Raw genomic sequence first — 24,861 nt, 5'->3', positions numbered from 1 at the left:
TTAATTATCTATCTTGTTGCCTAGTCACTTTGGCCCTACCTACACTCAGTGACCAGTTTATTAGGTACCCGGTTGGAACGCCTTTGTTTCCAGAACAGCCTGAATTCTTCAGGGCATGGAAACATTGCTCAATTAGTATCAAGGGACCTAACAGAAAAACACCACCAGCCTGTACCGTTGACACCAGGCAGAAGGAAATCCTGACTATGCCATCAGCATGACGCAACAGGAACCGGGATTTGTCAGACCAGGCGATTCCACTCCTCAATTATCCAGTGTTGGTGATCGCGCAACATACTGGAGACTATTCTTCTTGTTTTTAGCTGATAGGAGTGGAACCCAGTGTGGTCATCTGCTGCAATAGCCCATCTGTGACAAGGGCCGATGAGTTGTGTGTTCTGAAATGGCATTCTGCACACCACTGTTGGACTGCGCCATTATTTGCCTGTTTGTTGCCCGCCTGTTAGCTTGCAAGATTCTTGCCATTCTCCTTTGACCTCTCATCAACGAGCTGTTTTCGCCCACAGACTGTATGTTTTTTGTTTGTCGCACCATTCTCGGTGAACCCTAAACACTGTCGTGCGTGAAAAGCTTGTTTTGCCCATTCTAACATTCAACTGAACAGTAACTGAATATCTCAATGCCTGTCCGCCTGCTTTAAATAGCAAGTCACAGTCAAGTGACTCACTGTCTGTAGGAGAGAACCATTTTCATGAACAGGGTGGTGTACCTAATAAACTGGCCTCAGTGTATATGTACGAATCTACCTCAATTACCTCGTACCCCTGAACATTGACTCAGTATTGGTACCCCGTGTATATAACCAAGTTATCATTACTCATTGTGTATTTATTCCTATAATTTTTCTCTCTACATTGTTGGGAAGGGCCCTTAAGTAAGCATTTCACTGTTAGTTTACACCTGTTGTTTACGAAGCAAGTGACAAATAACAATTTATTTGATTTTGTTGATATTAGCTCTAATTGTTATTTTGTGGAATTCAAACAGAAGCATTCTAAATGTATTAATCAATCAGTATTTTGGTTGATCTATTAAAAAATGACATACCATTTTTCAAAAACAAGAAAACAAAACAAGTAAACAGCCTCACAGAAGTATTTTTATTGGTTCAGAAAAAAAAATGTCCTGTGTGAAAATCTTTAGGGCACTTGTTCATCCTTGTACCATATCCACTCTTAAAAGAGACCTTCCTCTCCCTCTCAAGTCTTGAGAACATTATGAAAAAGACAGACACATGACAAAATAAAAAAAATGGCATGTTTTTTTTCCTCCAAAAATGTAAAGTAAAAAAACTTAAGAATGACTTTCATAGTTTAACAAAATAACAAATATGGAGCACTCTTCTCTGTACAGAGACATAACATTGCCATATCTTTTTATAAAAAATATGACTTCAGTGCATTTTCTTTGCAAAGCACTCACTGTTCCTTCAGTATACCACCTCATATACCATATTTTAGAATACCCTGAACTCAATGCAATGGCCTTAAACAGATAGTTTGGTGTTTTGGCAATTCATTTTTATGTCTCTGCATCCAGTATGAAGGAAGATAGAGGTTCTGTAGTTTCGCGAGCCAATGCTAACTAGCTTAGTGCAAAGACTGGAAGTCTTCGGGTACAGCTAGTTAGCATTGGCTCACGAAACTACCTCTAACCCCAAACTATCCCTTTAAGGATACAAACAATCATCACGCCACACAGGAACCCCCTTCCTGGAAACACAGAGTGTATGTCAAAACTTCACAGCCTTTTTTCTTTGTCGTCATCTCAAGACACAAACCCAGAAAGAAAAGGCACAAGTAACTACAGTTTGGGTAATAGTGGACAAAGAGACAAAACAACATGTGCATTTATTGTTCATTAAAGATTTTGGTCATTTACAAATGTATTCATATTTATTTGACATGTATATTTAAATATATATTAAGATAGCAGTATCAATAGAGATACAGAAGGTAAGATCAAGAGATTTAAAGAAATCGCCAACAATAAAAAAGTGCATTTTATAACAAACCTGAATATTGCAGAAGAACTAACATTTAAGTTAACAATTGGATTGAAAACTGTATAAAAACAAAGCAATACAAAAGCCAAAAACAAGGGTTGCAACAAAAAGCGTAAAGGATGCATGACATATCAAAGGGTGGAGACTAAGTGCTCTGGCCTCGATTGGTTGAGTCTCCGCCTTTGCTCCTTCCTCTACCAATTCTGAACCAGTCGCTCTGGACCGCAACCCTGGTGGCTCCTGCCTCTCAGACAGCTATCCAATCCTGTGTGTGGGAGGGGGGGACTGGCTGACTAGGGGGATGGTCCTGCCTGGCCGTGTGAGGGCCATCGTTTTCTGGTCTCTGCCTCAGACCTGTGGGAGTGGGAGGAGCTGTGTAAGCTGTCCTTTTGCATTGTGTTTATCATCCCTGGGTCCATCCTACCCTGGTGCGAGGTGGAGGGTTTGAAACATATGGGTGGGGTTACACTGGGAATGCACAGCCCTGATTGGCTGGCTCCTACTACTTCCTGGCTGTCAGACCAGTGGTCCCCAGGAGTTCTGAGCCCTTGAGTTATGGGGGTCCTGCACCAGGGGGTTTCCCTCCTGGTCTGGCCCAGTAAAAGCCCCTCCATTGGGGGACAGGAGGCCGAGGTGGGAGTAGTGGGGTGGGAGCGGGGACGAGCCTGCACCATCTGAATGCCCCCAATGGGGATCATCAGGTAGGGCACCCTGGCCTGCTGGGAGTGCAGAGGCAGGTGGCTGAAGATGCGGTCCATGGACTGGGACTGGGCTTTAGGGCTGTCAGTAGGTGACAGACGGAAAGCTGGGGGGAATGACAGGCAGGGTTCTGGACCAATCTGCCCTTTACTTGGTGTTCCTATCCTCTCCTGTACGGGGAGCAAGTACCTCATCATTACTTCACACAGTAGAACAAAACACTGAACATGTTTTCACATTGCCTTTGGCTAAACTGGGCTTCCAATGCAGGTTTTAAAACACAGGGGAGGGGAGCAAGCAAGACGCAACCACAGGCATTAAACACCATCAGTCGCGAGCCTTATGATAGGAAAAAAAAACTCTCTCAAAAGTAAATTCACAAAGTGTTGCAGAGTTATGTATTTAGGTCTTTGCTATTAGCTTAGTACCAAAAGGGAAATTACTCTGCAATAAGATGTGTTTACTATTGACCATTACTGACAATGTAGTTATGTGGAGGGATGGCTAATTACATCTCATTTTGTAACTGACAAGAATAACTGTGGCTTAAAATAACACGAAAAACTACAGGATCACCAAGTGAATTATATACATAACTTACCATTGTATCCACCTGTCTGCGATCGCTGGCCATCATACTGGGGCCAGCCCATGGCAAACGACTGGGAGACCTGCGAGGTCTATGTTGCACCCCCAGGGACGAGGGAGAGGCCCGGGCCCACAACACTTGATACTGGCTAGGGGACAGAGGCCGCAGGGGGTACAGAGCTCTGATGGGGGATGGTTCTCTCTTGGAAGAGGGCGAGAGGTGTCGGTTGGGGGAGGCCAGCTCCAGTCTGGGGGAAAGGCTTTGGATGGGAGAGCAGCTCTCACTGCTAGGGGAGAAGGCCCTGGGGGAGGCGTCCCAGAACAGTGCCCTCCGGCTTTCTGGAGAGGAAGCACGCCCGCTGGGCCACAGTCTACGGGTGTGAGAGGGCTCCTGGCTGGGGCAGGGGCTGGGATCTGGCTGGGGTTCTGGGGCTGAGGGGTCAGGCGTGCCCTGCTGGGACCGTCTTCCGCTGCTGGAGTGCCCCCATGTGGACAGACGGCGGTCGGGTGAGCAGGAGGAGGACGGCTCGTTGTGAGATGAGGACTCCTCTTCCTCCTCCTCGTCATCGTCCTCCTCTGAATCATCCACGTCAGAGAACTGGTGGTCATCCTGGTCCTCGGAGCCAGATAAATGCTCTTCAATATCTTCAATATCTCCTGATGAGAAAAGGGGGAAACTTACACTAAGCCTAATTCTCCAAACTCCAAAAGTATTGGGACACAGACACATTTGCTGTTGTTTTGGCTCTGTACTCAAGCACTTTGGATTGGACTACGAGCTACAATAAAAATACAATATGTTTCTAAACACTTCTACATAAATGTGGATGCTACCATGATTACAGATAGTCCTGAATGATTTGTGCGTCTAACTTTCTCACTGATCATTATTCATGATTCATTCAGGACTATCCATGATCATGGTAGCATCCATATTCATGTAGAAGTGTTTAGAAACTGCTATTCTTGTTTACAATAAAAGTGACTCCAAAATGGCACGATACATTATTTACCATTCATTACTATTGGGCAAAAAAAAATCTGACCACAACCAAAACAAACAGAAAATGCATCCAACAAGTTTGTAGAGGCACAAGCCTGATGTAATCATTGCATGCTAGGTACATGGGACCAAATACTAAACGTTTGACTACTTTAAAATACATAAGTAAATTTGTCCCAATACCTTTGGTCCCCGAAAATGGGGGGGACTATGTACAAAAAGTGCTGTAATTTCTAAACGGCTCACCCTATTTGGATGAAATTACCAGTCTGCACTTTAACCTCATAGTCATTGTATCATTTCAAACCCAAAGTGATGGAGTACAGAGCCAAAACATAAAAAATGTGGGCACTACACCCCAATACTTTTGGAGCTAACTGTATATAAACACACACTCATACACACAAACACGTGAAATGGGCACAAGGACCAGGACAGGGTGACTTCCTACCCAACATAACATTCTATCAACCTGATGCTATAAATAGCGAGCAGACAGGCAAGGTTTGATTTAATGGAATCGTGCTGCTGTTCCCATTCATGAAGTCTAACAGCTGGCTTTTGAATGGAAGGGTTGTTTGAATGGGCTGTCCTTGGCTCAGTGTTGAGTGCAGTCTGCTACCGGGAGGGATGGAGAGAGGGATGGGTGGCATTGAGCCTGCACAGAGAGGGGGTGGATGTGAGTGTCTGGAATGCTGTTCTTTATAGGCCAGGACTGCCGCCTTGAAAACAACACTGTACATCTCTCCCATCCTGCACCAGAAACAGACTCTATGGAATGTATTTGGCCATGTATTCTTCATGTATTAATTTAATATTTTTTCCATTTCTCTTCAGCACAAGAGTAAGGAGAATAGCAACATATAGCCTTACATATCCGACATACATGTCATGCCCAGTTCTAGTTTCTTCAGAGGAGCAGATATAGCTACAAGGCTAGCTATCGTGTCTGGTTTGAGGAAAGATGTTTGATGAGTGAAGTTTCCTCCCTATGGTATTGTACCTGCTTCCTCGGTCTCCGGCTCGTCCAGTGAAGACCCAGACGTTCCCATTGACTGGCACTTCTTCCCATGAGCCTTGGACTTCATGTGCTTGGTAAGGTTCCCTATGAAGACAAGGAAAACAAGAAAAGCAAAGCCACATTAGACTGAACCAGAGCAGGGTAGACGAGGAATAATTGATGGTGGGGAGAGAGACCGGAGTACAACCAAATAGTCGAGCATAGCTAGGTTTGCAAAATTCTGGGAACTTTCAATAAATTCCCTGTTTTTTCCAAAATCTCGGTTGAAAGATTCCCGGAATCAGGAGGGGATAAGCAGGAAATCCAGAAACATCCAACCAGGATTTCTGTAAAACCAGGGAATTTATTGAAAGTTACCTGCATTTTGCAACCCTAAGTCCCAGTCGTTTTTAGACGGAACGTCACAGTTCGCCGATGGGGAAAACCACCTGTTGTTACCCAGGTTACCCCCATCGGCTCACAGCAAAAACTTGACCTTTTCAAACGGAATTTTCTTGTCAGCTTGTTTTAGTCAATTACAAAACTACATTTAAGAAAAGTACAACATGTCTAAAGATTACTTTTCAACATTGCCTACTCCCAAGCATTCTCATTACTAAAAGTAATATTGTAGGGTTTCCCTCATGCCCCTTTTGATGACGCAGGAGGCCTTTTGCCTTCTGGTAGGCCGTCATTGTAAATAAGAATTTGTTCTTAACTGACTTGCCTAGTTAAATAAAGGTTAAATAAATAAAACATTTGGGGGAAAAATGACGGTGCTAGCAGCCACGTGAGTGAGTGGTAGCTACCTACTGACCGGAACATTATAAGCTAGCAAAAACCAACATAAACAAACAGACTATACAGTTACAAGTAGTGAGTGGAGTTACAAACAGACTATACTAAACAAGTTAAATGTCTTAAACGTGATGAAATGTTTTTCACACACACATAGCTACAGTGCATTCGGAAAGTATTCAGACCCCTTGGCTTTTCCCACATTTTATTTACAGTACAGCCTTATTCTAAAATGGATTAAATAATCACCCTCCCCCCTCATCAATCTAAACACAATAACCTTTACGACAAAGCGAAAATAGGTTAATATTTTTTTGTGCAAATTTATACAAAAATACGACCCTTTGCTACGAGACTTTGTATTGAGACCCTTTGCTATGATCTCAGGTGCATTGTTTCCATTCGTCATCCTTGAGATGTTTCTACAACTTGAACTTAAATTAAATTGATTGGACATGATTTGGAAAAGCACACACCTGTCTATATAAGGTCCCACAGTTGTCAGAGCAAAAACCAAGCTATGAGGTCAAAGGAATTGTCCGTAGAGCTCCGAGACAGGATTGTGTTGAGGCACAGATCTGGGGAAGGGTATCAAAACATTTCTGCAGGATTGAAGGTCCCCAAGAACACAGTGGCCTCCATCATTCTTAAATGGAAGAAGTTTGGAACCACCAAGACTCTTTCTAGAGCTGGCCGCCCAGCCAAACTGAGCAACCGGGAGAGAAGGGCTTTGGTCAGGGAGGTGACCAAGAACCCGATGGTCACTCAGACAGAGTTCCTCTGTGGAGATGGGAGAATCTTCCAGAAGGACAACCATGCAGCACTCCACCAATCAGGCCTTTACGATAGAGTGGCCAGACGGAAGACACTCTTCAGTAAAAGGCACATGACAGCCCGCTTGGAGTTTGCCAAAAGGCACCAAAAGGACTCTCAGACCTTGAGAAACAAGATTATCTGGTCTGATGAAACCAAGATTGAACTCTTTGGCCTGAATGCCAAGTATCATGTCTGGAGGAAACCTGGCACCGTCCCTACAGTAAAGCATGGTGGTGGCAGCATCATGCTGTGGGGATGTTTTTCAGCGGCAGGGACTGGGAGACTAGTCAGGATCGAGGGAAAGATGAAAGGAGCAAAGTACAGAGAGATCCTTGATAAAAAAAACCTGCTCCAGAGCATTCAGGACCTTAGACCGGGGCAAAGGTTCACCTTCCAACAGGACAACAAACCTTAGCACACAGCCAAAAACAACGCAGGAGTTGCTTCAGGACAAGTCTTTGAATGTCCTTGAGTGACCCAGCCAAAGCCCGGACATGAACTCAATCGAACATCTCTGGAGAGACCTGAAAATAGCTGTGCAGCGACGCTCCCCATCCAACCTGACAGAGCTTGAGAGGATCTGAAGAGAAGAATGGGAGAAACTCCCCAAATACAGGTGTGCCAAGCTTGTAGTGCCATACCCAAGAAGACTCAAGGCTATAATCACTGCCAAATGTGCTTCAACAAAGTACTGAGTAAAGGGTCTGAATACTTATGTAAATGTGTTAACAGTTTTAATTTCTATTTTATAAATAGTTTTTGTCATTATGGGGTATTGTGTGTAGATTGAATTTCTGAATACTGAATACTTTCTGAATGCACTATACGTGTAGCCTACTTGGGAACCGGCCCCCATATTTTCCACGCCAAATAGCCTGAAGCCACAGGGCTCTTCTCGCAGGTTCCATTTCCTTATGTTGGAGCATTGCGAACCGTAGTTCGGGATTTTTTTACCTGGTTACATGTACATTGAACAACACAGCAGTTTTCCGGCATGTTTTGTTATTTCTGTATAATAATAACATTGACAAAGTTGGCTATTTTACAAATGGGCGTCAATGGGGAAGAATGTTTTGTTTTCCCCAATTTGTGGACGTGGTCAAGAGGAACTCCTCCTTATGACGTGAATATCAACTTGGAGCATAGCTAATCGTTACAGAAACTGCTCAACCATATACAAAGACAGAGCAACACTGATGCTGTATTATGACTCGGGTCCTATTTAGAAAGGTCACACCTCCTCCTCCTCTTCCTCACCTTTGGTTTTGAAGGCAAAGTTGCAGTGTTTGCAGACGTAGGGCCGGGCGTCCGTGTGTGTTCGAATGTGCTTCCTTAGCATGCTGGGCTTCTTACAGCGGATCCCGCACTCTCCGCACACATACTTTCCTCGGCCGCGACCCCGCACATACACATACTCCTCATTAGACTTGTACCTGATGGGAAAGAGGGGGAGAAGGACAGAGAGAGGAAGTGGGGGGAGAGGGAGTGAGAAAAGAAAAAGAAAATACATAAGAGTTAAAAGTAGGTAAAGATAGCTCCCTGGGCCTACAAGGCACTCTTTACACCAGAACGGAGTAGCCCCACCAACCCCCTGCTTCCTCTAAGTCCCCTCTCTCTCCAGCCTGTCTACGCCCGGGGCAGGCAGGCAGAGAACCCAACCTTTATCCTCAGTTTGGGTGGCTCGGCCAACAACAGCAGCAGCTACAGAGAGGGAAGCCTGGCTTTAGCCAACTGCCCCAAATAGACAATACATACAAAATCAAACTCTACATTTAGCTCTACTCCTCTAAAAAAGACTCATTTATATGTTGTTTTTAATACTTACGGAAATACTATAAACTACCCAACAAATACAAAATGTGTTATACAGTATACTTTATCAACATGAATAAAGATCAGTATTCGCATTGAGCTCCAATGAGGCAACAACAGTACTTTGAACTAGAGGTCGACCGATTATGATTTTTCAACGACGATACCGATACCGATTATTGGAGGACCAAAAAAAGCCGATACCGATTAAATCGGCTGATTTTTATATATATATTTGTAATAATGACAATTACAAGAATACTGAATAAACACTTTTATTTTAACTTAATATAATACATAAAAAATATCTATTTAGTCTCAAATAAATAATGAAACATGTTCAATTGTGTGTAAATAATGCAAAAACACAGTGTTAGAGAAGAAAGTAAAAGTGCAATATGTGCCATGTAAAAAAGCTAACGTTTAAGTTCCTTGCTCCGAACATGAGAACATATGATAGCTGGTGGTTCCTTTTAACATGAGTCTTCAATATTCCCAGTTAAGAAGTTTTAGGTTAGACAATACATACTATTGGATGTTCTTATAGGCACTATAGTATTGCCAGCCTAATCTCGGGAGTTAGGCTTGAAGTCATAAACAGCGCAATGCTTGAAGCACAGCGAAGAACTGCTGGCAAACGCAGGAAAGTGCTGTTTGAATGAATGCTTACGAGCCTGCTGCTGCCTACCACCGCTCAGTCAGACTGCTCTATCAAATCATAGACTTAAATATAATATAATAAACACACAGAAATACGAGCCTTAGGTCATTAATATGGTCAAATCAAAGCAGCAACAACGGATGGTGATAATGTCATTGATGGAATGCAACAGCGTTTTGAGTCACTACTGTGAGTGCAGGCACACGGCATACACCCAGCAGGAGAAACTGGACAAAAATTGTTAAAATTACATCACACTGACAATTTCAATCTGTTTCTGGCTGTGATGATGCTGGGCATGAATGTGACTACGAATTATGGTGAACGCTGCATTCCTACATGTTGAATTTCATACCATACAATATGATAAACACACTGCTCATGACCACACGGGTTAACAGTGGAACGAGCAAAGCTGACCATGTCACCAAGCCAATGAGAAAATGTGACAATGTATTTACTCCATGAAGATGTGTGCGTCTGGCAGTGTTAAGAGCAACTAGACAGTTGCAGCTGCTCTAAGTGCAGATTAAGGAGATTAAACCCAATGTTCCGCTGTCAGAGGACACTCACGGCTCCTTTAGTTTATATGAAAAGCAACAGTGAGGAAAAGCCTGAGAGAGAGCCCCCCAGTCAGTCCCTCCTCCCTCACAGACGTGACTTAATTGGATCAGGATGAAAACATACAAGTCATTAAAAACACAAACAGAGCTGGGCTGCTTTCCTTCCGTGTATTTATAGACAGTGGCGATGTGCGTTGTGTTCCAATGAGGGCAGTCGTGGTTGGGAACAGAGGAGAGAGGTGGAATGAATGACACACTGTTTCCGGAGTGTTACATGCATTGTGTGTGTGTGTGTTCCCCAATATTTGCAAGATTTAAGTGTCCCAGATAAGTTTCAAAAGATAAGGATGAAATGTGCACGCCGAGAGACTCGTTCGCACGTCCTCCTGCTCATAGTGTGAGATGGTCAACAAGCCTTGATGGATGCTGTTAAGTTCTCCAGATCAAGACTGGGACGTCACAAAAATGTTGTTCAGACATGTTTGATATTTTTGCCATAGTCTGAGATGTGTTAAGAGGGGATACCCATATGAACAGCTGCGCTAACCGTAGAAACGCATGTCAAGTGCCTCTGCCCGAGTCCCCAACAAACGGTTGTTCCGGTTTTCAGGGGAAATGGAAAGAGAACCTGTGACTGGACTTCTGCTCCATCTTAACTCCTCCTCCACATTCACTGGATTGGTTGAACAGTGCAGAAGAGAACCTCCCGACAGCTTTTTTTCTTCTCCTCAAGACCAGTATGTAGGTCATTGTAAGGGATCAGGTTTCAGGCGTTTATTTTACGCCTGCTACGTTAGGTTAATCTGTTGGCTACGGAACCGAGAGAGAAGTCAGCTGTAGCATATTGTATTTTTTGCTGTGAAACTTGGACATTGGATTTGAGCACAGTGCTTCTAGAAAAATCTCCCAGAGGTCAAAATTCTGTTTATGCCATTGTGTTGTCTCCCGATGAGCAGCAGCTGTTCCCCATTCCCCAAGTCAATCTTCCCCGTTTAGCATGCATTACATTTCATGCCCAAATCACCTCTTAAATTGATTGTGTTACTCAATGAATTGGTAAACAATTATTATTTTGAAAAAAAGGCCTCCCAAAATGCTAATGTTGCTAATTGTTTGCAATGGCTAGTTTCAAAAAGCCAAAGTATATGCGGTCTCTATTTAGAACAACAAAAAGTAAACAAAAATGCCCACAGTCTTCAAGCTAGGTAAGAGATCATTATTACATATGTTTAAGTGATTGATAAGACTGAACTAGATCAAAGGTAAATCAATAATAAATTTTGTGTTGCACCTTTAAACAATAACATAACAAAGTAACAAAAATACAAAGACTTGATTGTCTTTATTAAGACATCTATATAACATTTCTGCCAGACCGCCCAGCCAGCCCGAGCTGCCTGCACGCCCGACCCCCACCAGTCTAGTACATAACTCAACTCTCCCCCAACACAATTTCCTTCCCACCTTTTTTTGTGTTTGGACACAAAAGTAAAGTAAAATAAATAAGAAACACATACACCTCAAATATACATTAAAACAGAAACAGCAAATCCTCCATATAATTAATCTCATAGGCCTAATAGTACTGCAGAGATCTTTTTACTTGCACACAATACAGCTGGGTCGTCCCATCCTGTTCCTAGGAGTGCAACACCCTGCAGCGCCCGAATCCAACACACACCACTCAGCTTTAGGATCTTAGAGAAAAATAAATGACTGGTTTCAGGTGTGTTAGGCCAAGGCCAGAGTGACAACCCACAAGCCAGCAGATCCCCCAGGGCCAGGATTGAGCAGTCCAGCAGCTAGGGATTGCCTAAGAAGGCATCTCCGCTGACTTGGGCATGTTTTCAATAGACTGCTTTTGTAGTACTGCATTCCATATAAGGCATCCAGACTAGGGCTGGGCGATATGGCCAAAATCTCATATCCCGATATATGTCATTTCATATCCCGATAACGATACATATCACGATATAGCACATTTTCTGTAAATTCAATGAATAATTTGTTTATATAAAATGACCACATGTAAAGGCCTATTTCTTATTACATTTTGAATTATACTCAAATAAAAGGTACTTACTCATATTTGATTATTTCTCCTTTAATTTAGAACCTTTGTGCAAATTTTCAATTAATCATGTAACAAAATATAAAATATGGATGTATAAAATCTAAAAAGGTAAATAGAAAACACTTCAACTATAGTTGCAAACAAAATACACTGCTAAAAAAATAAAGGGAACACTTAAACAACACAATGTAACTCCAAGTCAATCACACTTCTGTGAAATCAAACTGTCCACTTAGGAAGCAACACTGATTGACAATAAATTTCACATGCTGTTGTGCAAATGGAATAGACAACAGGTGGAAATTATAGGCAATTAGCAAGACACCCCCAAGAAAGGAGTGGTTCTGCAGGTGGTGACCACAGACCACTCTTCAGGTTCCTATGCTTCCCATCTGATGTTTTGGTCACTTTTGAATGCTGGCGGTGCTTTCACTCTAGTGGTAGCATGAGACGAGTCTACAACCCACACAAGTGGCTCAGGTAGTGCAGCTCATCCAGGATGCACATCAATGCGAGCTGTGGCAAGAAGGTTTGCTGTGTCTGTCAGCGTAGTGTCCAGAGCATGGAGGCGCTACCAGGAGACAGGCCAGTACATTAGGAGACGTGAGGGAGGCCGTAGGAGGGCAACAACCCAGCAGCAGGACCGCTACCTCCGCCTTTGTGCAAGGAGGAGCAGGAGGAGCACTGCCAGAGCCCTGCAAAATGACCTCTAGCAGGCCACAAATGTGCATGTGTCTGCTCAAACGGTCAGAAACAGACTCCATGAGGGTGGTATGAGGGCCCGACGTCCACAGGTGGCGGTTGTGCTTACAGCCCAACACCGTGCAGGACGTTTGGCATTTGCCAGAGAACACCAAGATTGGCAAATTCGCCACTGGCGCCCTGTGCTCTTCACAGATGAAAGCAGGTTCACACTGAGCACATGTAGAGAGATGACAGAGTCTGGAGACGCCGTGGAGAACGTTCTGCTGCCTGCAACATCCTCCAGCATGACCGGTTTGGCGGTGGGTCAGTCATGGTGTGGGGTGGCATTTCTTTGGGGGCCGCACAGCCCTCCATGAGCTCGCCAGAGGTAGCCTGACTGCCATAGGTACCGAGATGAGATCCTCAGACCCTGTGAGACCATATGCTGGTGCGGTTGGCCCTGGGTTCCTCCTAATGCAAGACAATGCTAGACCTCATGTGGCTGGAGTGTGTCAGCAGTTCCTGCAAGAGGAAGGCATTGATGCTATGGACTGGCCCGCCCGTTCCCCAGACCTGAATCCAATTGAGCACATCTGGGACATCATGTCTCGCTCCATCCACCAACGCCACGTTGCACCACAGACTGTCCAGGAGTTGGCGGATGCTTTAGTCCAGGTCTGGGAGGAGATCCCTCAGGAGACCATCCGCCACCTCATCAGGAGCATGCCCAGGCGTTGTAGGGAGGTCATACAGGCACGTGGAGGCCACACACACTACTGAGCCTCATTTTGACTTGTTTTAAGGACATTACATCAAAGTTGGATCAGCCTTGTAGTGTGGTTTTCCACTTTAATTTTGAGTGTGACTCCAAATCCAGACCTCCATGGGTTGATAAATTTGATTTCCATTGATCATTTTTGTGTGATTTTGTTGTCAGCACATTCAACTATGTAAAGAAAAAAGTATTTAATAAGAATATATCATTCATTCAGATCTAGGATGTGTTATTTTAGTGTTCCCTTTATTTTTTTGAGCAGTGTATATATAGGCCTAAAATATATAACCAATATTTTTAGGGGCTTGCCTGTTTTGCATGTTATTTTGGCATTAATACGTGTCACATGCATTGCATTTGGTACCTTGGGTCGAGTGTTAGCACCAACTCACGAAACCTCCGTTTCTCGACCGTGTAAATTGGGGCCATGTCTTTGCAGATGTAAGTTGTAACGGCAGCTGTTATCTCCTTCCATCTTCGTGATTCTTTGCCATATGGTGTGCCGCGGGCAAAAGCCTTTTGCAACGTCTGAGTCGGGGGTTTGTTTTGAGCACTCGACTGTACTTTTTTGGGTCTCATCCGTAGACTCTCCCCATACTGTTTCACATGATTCTTGCATAAGTGGTAAAAGAGGTTAGTGGTGTTTGAACTTGTTGTCGGGACCGGCCTCTTGCAGAGGACGGTTTTCTGGTCCGTGTCAGACTTTTCATACCCAAATCACGTCCATGCGACCGAAGTAGCCCCTCTTTTCGATACGAGCTCTGTGTCTCCGTGCTCTGTGTCATGTTCACTCTCCTCCATGTTTGTTTGTGTTGCAAATTGCGTCGTCCAATTGACAAAAAATATTGCCGTAAAGACTGATTTGCTACACAACGAAATAAACGCATAATATGAAACGATAGACGTTTTCGATCGTCACACATATATCGTCATATCGCCCAGCCCTAATCCAGACCTTATGAAAGTGCCCAGTATACACTTAATCTTGTAATAAATCAAATCTGATGATACATAACTTGATATTTCTGCCATCCATTGTGACATTGTGGGAGGATAACCAACCATCCAATTAATGGCAATGCATTTCTTAGCCGCTATAAATGCTTGGTTACACAGTTTCTTCTGTTAAGTCTCCAGTATCAACATTTCCTAGCAAACAAAAACAGGGAGAAGGGAGAATCTGTAGACATGCTGAGATAAAACAGACTTCACAAGACCATAACATACGAGTTTCTAGAGTTGCATAACATATGACTTTCCGATAGCAGCTGCCAATGTTCAGCTAGTGGGGGGGGGGGGGGGGGGGGGGGAGACGACTCCTTGCCCGTCGACTCCCATTCCTGGGTGTCAAGCTTAGATTTGGCTAGGAATAGACTCCTCGACTCCTGAGATTCAGTATTTCTGCAACGGAGGAAACAGTTTTTTGTAGTCTACTAAGAGAACACAAACTCTCGCATCTTTCACAGCAAAGAAAGAGCGAGCTACTGAGGGAGAGAGAGATGGAAGTGGCACAGCCAGGCATAGGTAGACATGTCGGCTACCAGGCAGACAGTCAGAAGCGTGCAGGTAATCAAAATCTGTAGGCTATAGGCATGCTGTATTTCGCAATTCCTTGGCTTTCAATGTCTTGCGCAAGTTCACCAAAGTAGGGGCTATCAATAAGTAAGCTGAGCTATTCTACACACAACAACCGAAGACCTAACACACACTAGCATTTTCATAGCGAAGAGAAAGAGGAGCAAGCGAGGGAGAGAAGTCCGAGGCAGGCAGACAGCCAGTCAGAACCGTCCGCATAGGCTATATCTTGGCAATCTGTATCTAGCAATGCCTCGTAAATTCACCAAAAGTATATTCAAGTATATATCAGGTTATCAATGAGTATGGCTAAGATTTTCTTCATAGTGGAAGTGAATTGAAGTTGAACATCGCCAAATGCATCAATTAAATTAGGCCTAAATGTGCAATAAAAAGTATTATTATTTAATGAAACCCTGGCTGGCTGTTGATGTCCTAGATCAGGGCTCTCCAACCCTGTTCCTGGAGAACTATCTTCCTGTAGGTTTTCGCTCCAACCCCAGTTGTAACTAACCTGATTCAGCTTATCAACTAGCTAACTATTGACTCAGATGCGTAAGATTAGTGTTGGAGTAAAAACCTACAGGATGGTAACTCTCCACGAACAGGGCTGAAGAATCCTGTCCTAGGAAATAGATCGCAAAACAGGATTCCCACTAAACTTTTTGGAAATGGCAAGTTCACTTTCTCATCCATAAACACGGTCAAGTGCAAATATGGTTCAGCAGCTCAAATCAGCAGGATTGCTATTAGGAAGGAAGTCTACCACGGATGGATCGCTAAAATAATGATTACGATCACAATTCATTCATTTAAATATTATGGAAAGACCTATACATTTGGAAGCCAACCACATTTGGAAGCCAACCATATTTAGAAGCCAACCACATTTGGAAGCCAAGCACAAGTTATCAGTGTAGCCTATTATCGTCTGGACATGACGTTGAAATATCTTCACGCCTACAACAACAAAAAAACTCCAGGCTTCCGTCATAAAAGTCGATTCAATTAGAAAAATTAAGAATTACAGGCGGCAGTTTTGAAAATCCTGTGTGAATTCCTCTGGAGTAAGGCACATGCTTGGATAATAACTACAAAACCAACGTATCTAGTCATATCCGTTCAAATAGGGCAATATCATGGCAAAGAATAGGCTTATGAGCAGAGTGCACCGCGTCATCCCATGGGATCAGTCAAGGCAGTGCACAACAGAAATATCACTGAAATATTAGAGTTCCTACACATCACCTTCTATATTCAAACAAAATAGCCCTTTTATAGGCAAATGGGCAGCATCATGCTCATGACAGTCCTCTAGAATGCAAATGTAGTCTTCCTAGTAGGACTCTGCAACAATGAGGTGTATGTGTGTGCGCATCTGTTTCAGCGTGTTTTGGGAGTCGAGCAAGGGTCGACTCCTATGACTCCAACCACGACTTCTACAACTCCAAAATTCCTGGAGTCGTGCACCACTATGTTCAACTCTCCCGTGCTGATCCAGCCAGCCTTCCAGAAGCTTTGCCTTCACACAGCATGTCCGTCCGCTTTGTGGCGTCCGCGCGGTCCTAAATCCAGCCAAACAGCCTACCCGCCTATTATGCGTGGGAATACTTGGGAACAGATTACCAAAATTAAAATCACTTGAAGCTGACTTCCTTGTGTTTTTACAGTCTTTCATGCCCTCCCAAAAATATATAAAAAAAAAAATCCTGGGGGGCCATATAAAATCACTGCCAGTTGGGGAACCCTGACTTATAATATCTGTGTGTATTAAACACATAACTTATTTTCATTATATTTAATGGATTCATTACTTTTATATTCCAAAACTGTGTGATCATGCCTCAAAAAACATGCTAACCTCTCACCATTACCAATAACAGGGGAGGTTAGCATTTTTTGGGGGGTATGCTATTTACTGTAGGCTTCTAACTTTCATTATTCATTAATGATTATCCGTAATCATGGTAGCATCCACATTAATGTAGATGTGTTCGGAACCAACTATATGGAATTAAAAAATTTCAGATTTGCTAATTATAACTCTCTATATTTGAAAATGATATGGTGATTTGTGGAAAGCTGTACTCCTATATATTATTTTGGCTGGAATTATCATTCTTCACAAATATTATAATAAATCAATGTATAAGTAACAATTTTATGAGAAATCATTGTTAATATTCTAAAGGGTGTCAATAATTAGATCACAAACAACATTGTATAAGCTTAAATCACTCACCCCCCACCCCTCCGCCCACTCACAGAAGTTTTTACAACGAATGACAGATGGACAACATAAGAGGTTTATGTTGTCCATCTGTCATTCGTTGTAAAAACTTCTCTATCACACATCTTTCTATCAACACCTATCGGTTCGTATTTCTGTCTCCATCTCTTTCCAACACATGCATGTATGTCCTTGTCTGTCATAAGGAAACTAAATGTTTAATGTTTCCTTCTATATTTCCCTCTCTCCACCATTTCCCCTCCGTCTTTCCCTTTCAATTCCATCTCTATCACACTCTGCCTTTTACTGTGCTCTTGGCAGATCACTATCTGTTGGCTAGACTGTGGCAGCTGCCACGGGAAAGGCAGCTTTGTGAGCTGCGATCAGAAGCAACAGTGAGAGCATATACTGCAGTGGGACGACTCTCACACATGTCGTAGCAATTAGCCATGTTCAATACCCACACCCAATTATTGCCTTTACTCAAGAGACTTTAGGTGACTTCTTTCCTACATATGTATGTACAGTACAGCAGCTAAACTTCAGTTGCTCTCGTGTCATTGAGAGGAAAGTATATCAACACTAATGAGAATCTCATAAAACAAATCTGGTGGGATGCTTTCTGCTTGTCTGCTGCACCGCACAAATCCCAACCCCATTCAACACTCCACTGAAAATCTACATTTTCTACCAGCTGTGAACGGGAAAGGCTCTGCTGTCGGTGTAAATGAAGTACCTGGGGGCTAGCTCACCTGTTTCTCTGTTATTCTGGAAGACTGAAGTGTAAAACATTCTCCACTGTTACTGCTGTTTTTCCCCTCATAATGTGTCATTTATATTTTGAGACTCAGCATTTGGTGGCAGCCCTGTGCTTCCTGGTACTGCTACCGTATCTGAATACAATGACTCACATCTACTGTATTGTTACATCTCTACTGCCTTTGCCTTTATCTGTCAGTAACGTTGAATATCTGCATGATGAATTTTGCAGAAAAATCTATCTGCTCATAGAAAACTCCACTAGTATTAGCTGATCAGGGCTTACCCGCCCTCGAAGATTTGGACACGGAGAGGTTCGCTCTGTTTGGAGGTGGAGGGCCCTTGCTCCTCTCTCTTCCCCTTCTTCTCAGGCTGCTGTGGTGGCTCCTTCACTTCGACAGGGGTGCTGGGTGGGGTAGCATGTACCTACACTCAAAGACATATACGGGCAAATTGACCAACGCACCCTGACATCTTGGTTGGCAATGATGATATACAGTACATTGGAACAACAATTAATGTCAAACATTTCATGTATCGGTTGTGTATAATCTAACAGTATAGTGTCTGGTAATTTCCAGCTGTGGAGTTGTGGGGTATGCATTATTCTATATAATTCATAACTAAAACTGAATCATGGGTTTTGGTAGTTTTGGTCTAATTTGTGTTTTCCTACATATTGAATATTGCTGTTATATTTACCTCTGAAATGTGGGGCTTTCTGCTGCTGGCAGGGACCACCTTGCCCGTCACCGGGGTTAGAGCTGTGGCCATGGTGTAGGTCTCTGAGCTGTGTTTCTGCTTAGAGCGCAGCAGGGACAGGGACAGCTTGGTGGACAGGCCTGGCAGGTTGGGGTTGTGCACGCTGACGCTCCAGGAGGTGTAAACGGAGGTTTGTGGCTCCCTCTGGGCAGACGGGTTGGGCTTCACGTAGTTCAAGTAGCACCAGCTGACTGAGGTGGTGGTGTGGAGGCTGGGATACGAGGGGGCTTTGGCTCGCTCTGGACTCTGGGGTACAAAGGAAGCACTCACTCCCTGGCCCTCCTTCCCCTTTTCTTTCTTAGGTTCAGCCTTCCCTTGCATCTCCCTCTCTTCCCTGTGCCCTTCTGTGTCCTGTACATTCTCTTCCTCCTCGACTTTCACAGTAACTACTCCTATCTGTGCCCTTTCCGGCTGCTTCTCTTCATCCTCCCCTGCTTCAGGTTTTCTCCCAGTACCCCTATTTTCCTCTTCCTCTCCCACCTTCTCTTCCTCTTCCTCTCCCACCTTCTCTTCCTCTTCCTCTTCCTCCTTCACTCGTTTCTGCTGGCGCTGGGCCTCTGTGCTGAGCTCCAGACTGGCTGCAGGAGAGAGCATGCGTTTGCTCCCTCCAGTCCCCAGTTGTTCATAGCCCTCTCCGGACACAGAGCCCAGCTCCAGGGGTAGAGACAGAGGCAGATTGCTCTTGAAGTCCGGGGTGGGGATCTTCAGGTAGGACCTCTGCAGATTTTCCTGCTCCAGCTGGCCCATYATAACCATGGCCATGCAGCAGATGGGCTCCTGGGAGCGGGCTGACGCCAGGATCTGGGAGAGGGTGGTGTACAGGGCACTGGCGTAGGTGATTATGTTGGTCTGGAGGCGCACTGGCACCACCAGTGACACGACTGGCGTCAGCTGCGCCAGGCACGTTGCGATGACAGGCAGGGGATGGTGGCAGGGTAGAGAGACTAAGGACTGAGGAGCTGGGGCAGGGAGAACCACAGTGGAGGGTATGGGGGGCTGTGTGGGGACTTGGATGGTGAGCCCAGGGGAAATGGGGAGGTACACAGTCTCGCCAGCCCCGGTGGGGTACTGCAGGGAGAGCAGAGCTGAGAAAGGATCGAGGGGCAGGCCTAAGCATTCTGCCATGTGAAGCTGCCCTGGGTGGACTTGTATAGTTGGAGGAGAAGGGTGTGTGTGTAAGAAGGCTCTGTGGATGATGTGGGTGGAGAAGACATCTGAGATGGCAGTGGTGACCGGGTGGAGCTGGGCTAACTGGCCAGGAGGGAACCGATCATGCCCAGTTGGTTGCATGGGGAATGGGGGTATCCGGGGCTGGTGGAACAGCTGTACGGTCTTCCCTATGGCCTCTGGGCTGAGCCTRGAGGTGCTGGCTTCAGCTGGGTGGAGGGKAGGGTGGCTGGTGTAGGACGGGCCCGGCTTGGGGCTCCCTGGTCGGCCRGAGTGGCTGGCCACGGCCCCTTCCTCGRGGTCTGGCTCYCCSAGYGTYGCGTGCTTCACCAGRAGGCACTTCCTCCTCTCCCTCCAGGCTGARGCAGACRGCTGCGGSGATAGGGACCCGTAGTCAAAGGATTTGCTCCTSGTCTCCACYARCTCYTCCGTYTGCTGMGGGCTGGCKGGGGCCTGCTCCGAGGCTGAGCGCCGCATSTCRCTTTGGGGTTGGTATTGTTGGTGGGGGCCCGAGGGCACGGTTAGCATGTGGGAGCCCTGGGTGCTGCTYGAGRCCCAGGYGGAAGGCTCAGCAGGTTTRCCCCCCATGTCTTCAAAGYAMGCAGAMKGGCTGGGTGAGTGGGAAATGTTGCTCTCCTGGCTGGGYCTCCGGGGCCCCAGCAATACCGACTCAAAGCTGGACTCCSRYGAAGACTGGGCAGCAGCCTCGGCTAGACGGAMACGCTTRTTCTTTGGTGGCAGCTTCTCGGCGGGGAGCTGAGCCATACTCTGGCTGCGCTGAGGCCACTGGAACTCCTCTACCACTCTCTCTGGCTCCTTGGACGAGGATGCCATCGCCATGGGCGACACTGACACCATATCAGCGTCAGGCTCCACCGTCACTAGGATCTCTGGCACTTGGATGTTGTGCTGGCGGACTAGGCGGGACATGGAGGGCGATGATTTTGGCTGCGGCTGTTTTTGCGGTGTTGACTGGCTCTCTCTGAGCTCTATAGACTCCTGGCTCTCCATGGATATACTTTCCTGCTTCTCGAAGGAGCTGGTGTGCTGGATGACCGAGATGCCCTTCCTGTCTTGCTGCTGCTGCTCAGCCTGTGAGGGAGCACCTGAGAAGGCCTCACTCTGCTGCACCAGGTTTGGCACTGCAGTGGTGGTTGCGGGGCTGCAGGTCACAACAGCTGTAGGCCTGGGGCTGGGAGGATCCTCCTCCAGACTCTCCTCTTTCCTTCTCTTCCTCGCTGCCATGGCCAGCGCCCGGAATTTATAGTGCATCATCTGGGGGCGGTCATCCCGAAACGCCCCATCCACCTGTCCTCTCTCCCGCTCCTTTATTGGCTTGCCTGTGCAGAGACCCCTGTGGGCCTCGTAACTCTCCCTTTGTTTACAGCGGACTCCGCAGGCCTCACACTCATACAGCCTTGGACCTTTGCGTTGCTGCTGTTGCTGCTTCCTGGTTAGGCCAATTTCTGTAGCTACGGAGGAGGAGGAGCTAGCCTCCTCCAGGCTGAGCTCAGCCCCAAGGGGCAACTCGATGGCGGGCTGGCGCTTCAGCAAATGGTGCTGCCCGCCCACCCTCATCTTGGCCACCACGGCCTGCTGCTCATCAAAGGAGTGGCTCAGATGACAGATACCCCAGGGAGAGGTGGTTGAGTGGTTTCCCTGGCCTGCTGAGGTGGGCATGGAGTGGCTTCTCAGCAGAGGCAATGAGGAGGAGGACTCCTGGACCCCCGATGAGCCCACGTCTTGGATATGGGGACGGAATGATTGGCCTGCCATACTGGGGCCTGGGCTTTCTCCCTTAGGCTCAAACACATAGGGATCTTTGGGGGAGAAGAACTTGGGTGACTCCAGACTACTCTTCCTGGAGAGCGAGGAGCGCCTGGGCTTGACGCTGTCGATCTCGCTGGTGTCCACAACCGCCTTGTTGATGGTGATGAGTTTGGTGATGTGCTCGATGACCTGCATCTTGGGCACGCTGAAGGGCATGCTGCTCTTCTCCTCCATCCCCGATGAAGAAGAGTGGGCGTGCTGCTGATGGGGACCGCGCTGCTGCCCTCCAAGCCGCCCATACTTGCCCAGGATGATCTCGGCATACGTTTTGGCGTTGGGAGGGCTCACCTGAGAGTCAGCTCGACTCATCTCAGAGCTCCTCGAAAGGGAGAAGTAGCCTGACTCTTGGCTGCCTTTACTGCTGGGGTCCAGTGAGGAGGAGGCGGAGGGAGGGTCGTCCGGGGAGGCCAAGGGGCCACGCTTCCTCTCGCTCAGCCTCATAGCCAGTCTCTGCTTCACGGCCTGGGAGTCGTCAGATCTCTGGCCCTCCTCTTGCCCTGACAGCGCCAAACTGCTGCTGCTCTTCTGCTTAACCAGCCTCTCCTTCCTGTACTGACCTGACGACGACTCAGAGTCTGTGCTCTCCCCCTCTGTAGGCTCCTCGGGATCCTCTCCCGGGGCGCTCATCGCAGGTCCGCTCAGGCTCAGCTCGTCCCGGCTGGATGCCAGGCCTGCCTTGATGCGGTGGGCGTGGGACTTGCGGTGCTTGTACAGGTTACTCTTGGTCTTGAAGGAGAAGCCACAGGGGACACAGGGGTAAGGCCTCTCCCCTGTGTGAGAGCGGATGTGTTTCTGGAGAACGCTGGGTTTGGCACATGGACGGCCGCAGTAAGTGCACACATACTTCCCCGGTTTCTGGGGCTTCCTCTCACTTCTTTTAGACGGGCTGCCCTCTGGGGCTTCCTGATTGGGCTGGGACTGGACCCCCTGAGTGTTGTCGCCTTGGGTAGAGGAGGATTGTAGGGATGAGGTGGAGGGGGAGGAGATGCTGCCTCCTGAAGGACCTGGGGTGTCTGTTGAGAGCTGACATGCTGCTTGGGTCTTGTGCTGATGCTGGAGCATGAGAAGCAGGTCGCTACGTTTAGGCTTGCGGTGGTGGAGGCATCCCAGGCCACCGTGGATGGGGCGGGGGTTGGATGGCGGCTGCTGTGGCTGAGGTGGACAGGACCCTGTGGGGGACTCAGCGGCCCCAGCAGACAGAGGCTGCTGTTGCCTTCCGGATCGCTCACCATCAGCAGGATGGCTGGGCTCCGCCTCCATAGAGTGGGGAGGAGGCCTTACAGACACACAGGGAATTCCTCTGGGAGCAGTGCGCCACACAGCCTCATGGGGCTAGCCACAGTGCCGCAGAGATGCCTGGGACGAGGGAACATCTAACGGAGTATCTTTTTTATGAGCAGGCCAAAAGTCATTCAAGAGGACCAAATAAGACATAATTAAAAAGTGCCCCAGAGCAGCATAGAGGATGTAGGTAAACATAGATCCTCTCTCATTACGGAGTAAGTCTGAGCCATTGTAATAGGTCTTCACTATGGACTGGGAGCTAGATGAGGGTTTGGCTTGGCATACTGCTGGACCGTTCTGACACTGTGGCTCTGGTGAGTAGAAAACTCTGGGTCTTCTCTTGTTCCTCTTAGGCCGTCATTGGTCAAACCTAGTACCTCACTGGGATCTGCAGAAACACAGAAATAAGCAGAAGTGAGTCACAGAGCTTAGGCAGACCTGACAAAATACACCTAGGCATTAGTTTCATCATTATTAGTTGTGACTCGTGACACTATCGATGACTAGGTGGCCAGTCCCTAAAGACCCCAAAAACAAACTGTTTGTCATGGAGTTTAGGCCTAGTCAAAGCCCTGTGACCAAACACTGACTCTCACGTTGATATTGCTGCCACAAATCATACCCTGACAAATAAGGCCACATTTCCTTGGCCTGATGAGTGGAGGAAGTGCTCTAATGATCACATTAGCGAGGTAATTGCGGTAACACCGTGTTATTGCTCTGATCTATTCTTGCTCTACCTGTATGCTGGAGTCTCTGCCACATACAGAAAAGGTCTATTTCAGTGTACTTCTACCCTGTAATGTTGGTTCTGTATGCGGAAATGTGCTCGAATGGTCTCAATGCACTAACGTGCAACATCCAACATAATACCTCCTAGTTCCAAAAAGAGCTCAGACACAGAGAGAGAGAAAACTCTACCACACCACTATGTATCTATCTCTGACTCCAAACCATCTGGCTAGAGCACAGTCTGCACGCGACACCACTGCTCTGAGAAGGCCAAGCCAGGTCAACATCCAGGGCAGCAGCGCCAACAGAGGGTAAAAGTGTGACTCAAGTGAAAAACAAACATTTGAAATTTAGCCTGAGCTTATTCGATCTTGTTCTCAAGCTGGGGGAAGAGGGGGTATCTTCATGTAATGAGTAAAGATGAGATGACAGCAAGAGGCCTTCAGCTTCTACCCCTGTGTTGCACTGTCATGTACAGCCACTAGGGTGCAGCATGGCAGGGATGAGATGCCGGGTGAAGTAGTTGAAGAAAGAAAAAAAGACTGTAGGAAGATGGGGAAGGGTACCTCCCCTCTTTTATCAAGACATATCTGATGTTATATTTCCCACTTTAGGAGAAACCCAGGTCTCAACTCCACACACATAATTATTGTACTGCAGCCAATCAAAACACATTCTGGGAGCAGTCAGAGCCAATAAAAAAATGTCACTGAGCTGTCGTAGCCAATTGCTGACAGTCCGAGCTGAGACCCATCCACTGACATCCATCAGAGCAGAGCCATCAAAACACACTTCTCAGTAAATCATATTTCAGAATACCACTTTCAGGGAGGGAATAGATGTAGGGGTTATAAGCTAGTGCATTTAACACTGTGTCTCCCTCCCACCTTCCCTGGGTAAGGCAAAAGCAGTGGCAGAGGTAGAGACTGACAGGTTGACAAGGTGAGTGAGTGTGCAAGCGAGAGAGAGAGAGATTTCACTCTGAGAGGCTGTGTGGAGTCATTCAGTGTCCCAGCGGCTGGC

The 24,861-nt window shown here is 46.4% G+C and overlaps 1 protein-coding gene across 3 annotated transcripts; it reads right to left on the bottom strand.

The window, feature by feature from the left end:
- Positions 1-1,102: 1,102 nt before the first annotated feature.
- On the bottom strand, positions 1,103-23,571 carry LOC111959018 (transcription factor HIVEP3). 3 transcript variants are annotated; one of them, XM_070437284.1, is made up of 6 exons: positions 18,766-23,571; positions 18,350-18,489; positions 8,188-8,363; positions 5,320-5,421; positions 3,327-3,970; positions 1,103-2,380 (listed from the first exon to the last, which is right to left on the bottom strand). In XM_070437284.1, exons 1-6 carry the CDS (start codon positions 23,080-23,082, stop codon positions 2,375-2,377), a joined length of 5,385 nt encoding a protein of 1,794 aa, XP_070293385.1. In that variant the 5' UTR covers positions 23,083-23,571; the 3' UTR covers positions 1,103-2,374. The 3 variants fall into 3 exon arrangements, with proteins under 3 accessions (XP_070293385.1, XP_070293384.1, XP_070293383.1); XM_070437283.1 differs by having other exon boundaries at positions 1,103-2,895; positions 3,339-3,970; positions 18,766-23,569; XM_070437282.1 differs by having other exon boundaries at positions 1,103-2,895; positions 18,766-23,568.
- Positions 23,572-24,861: the final 1,290 nt, after the last annotated feature.

This window comes from Salvelinus sp. IW2-2015, linkage group LG35 (assembly GCF_002910315.2).
Source record: "Salvelinus sp. IW2-2015 linkage group LG35, ASM291031v2, whole genome shotgun sequence".
NCBI classification, from domain to species: Eukaryota; Metazoa; Chordata; class Actinopteri; order Salmoniformes; family Salmonidae; genus Salvelinus; species Salvelinus sp. IW2-2015.
This window is presented reverse-complemented; position numbering and strand designations above follow the sequence as displayed.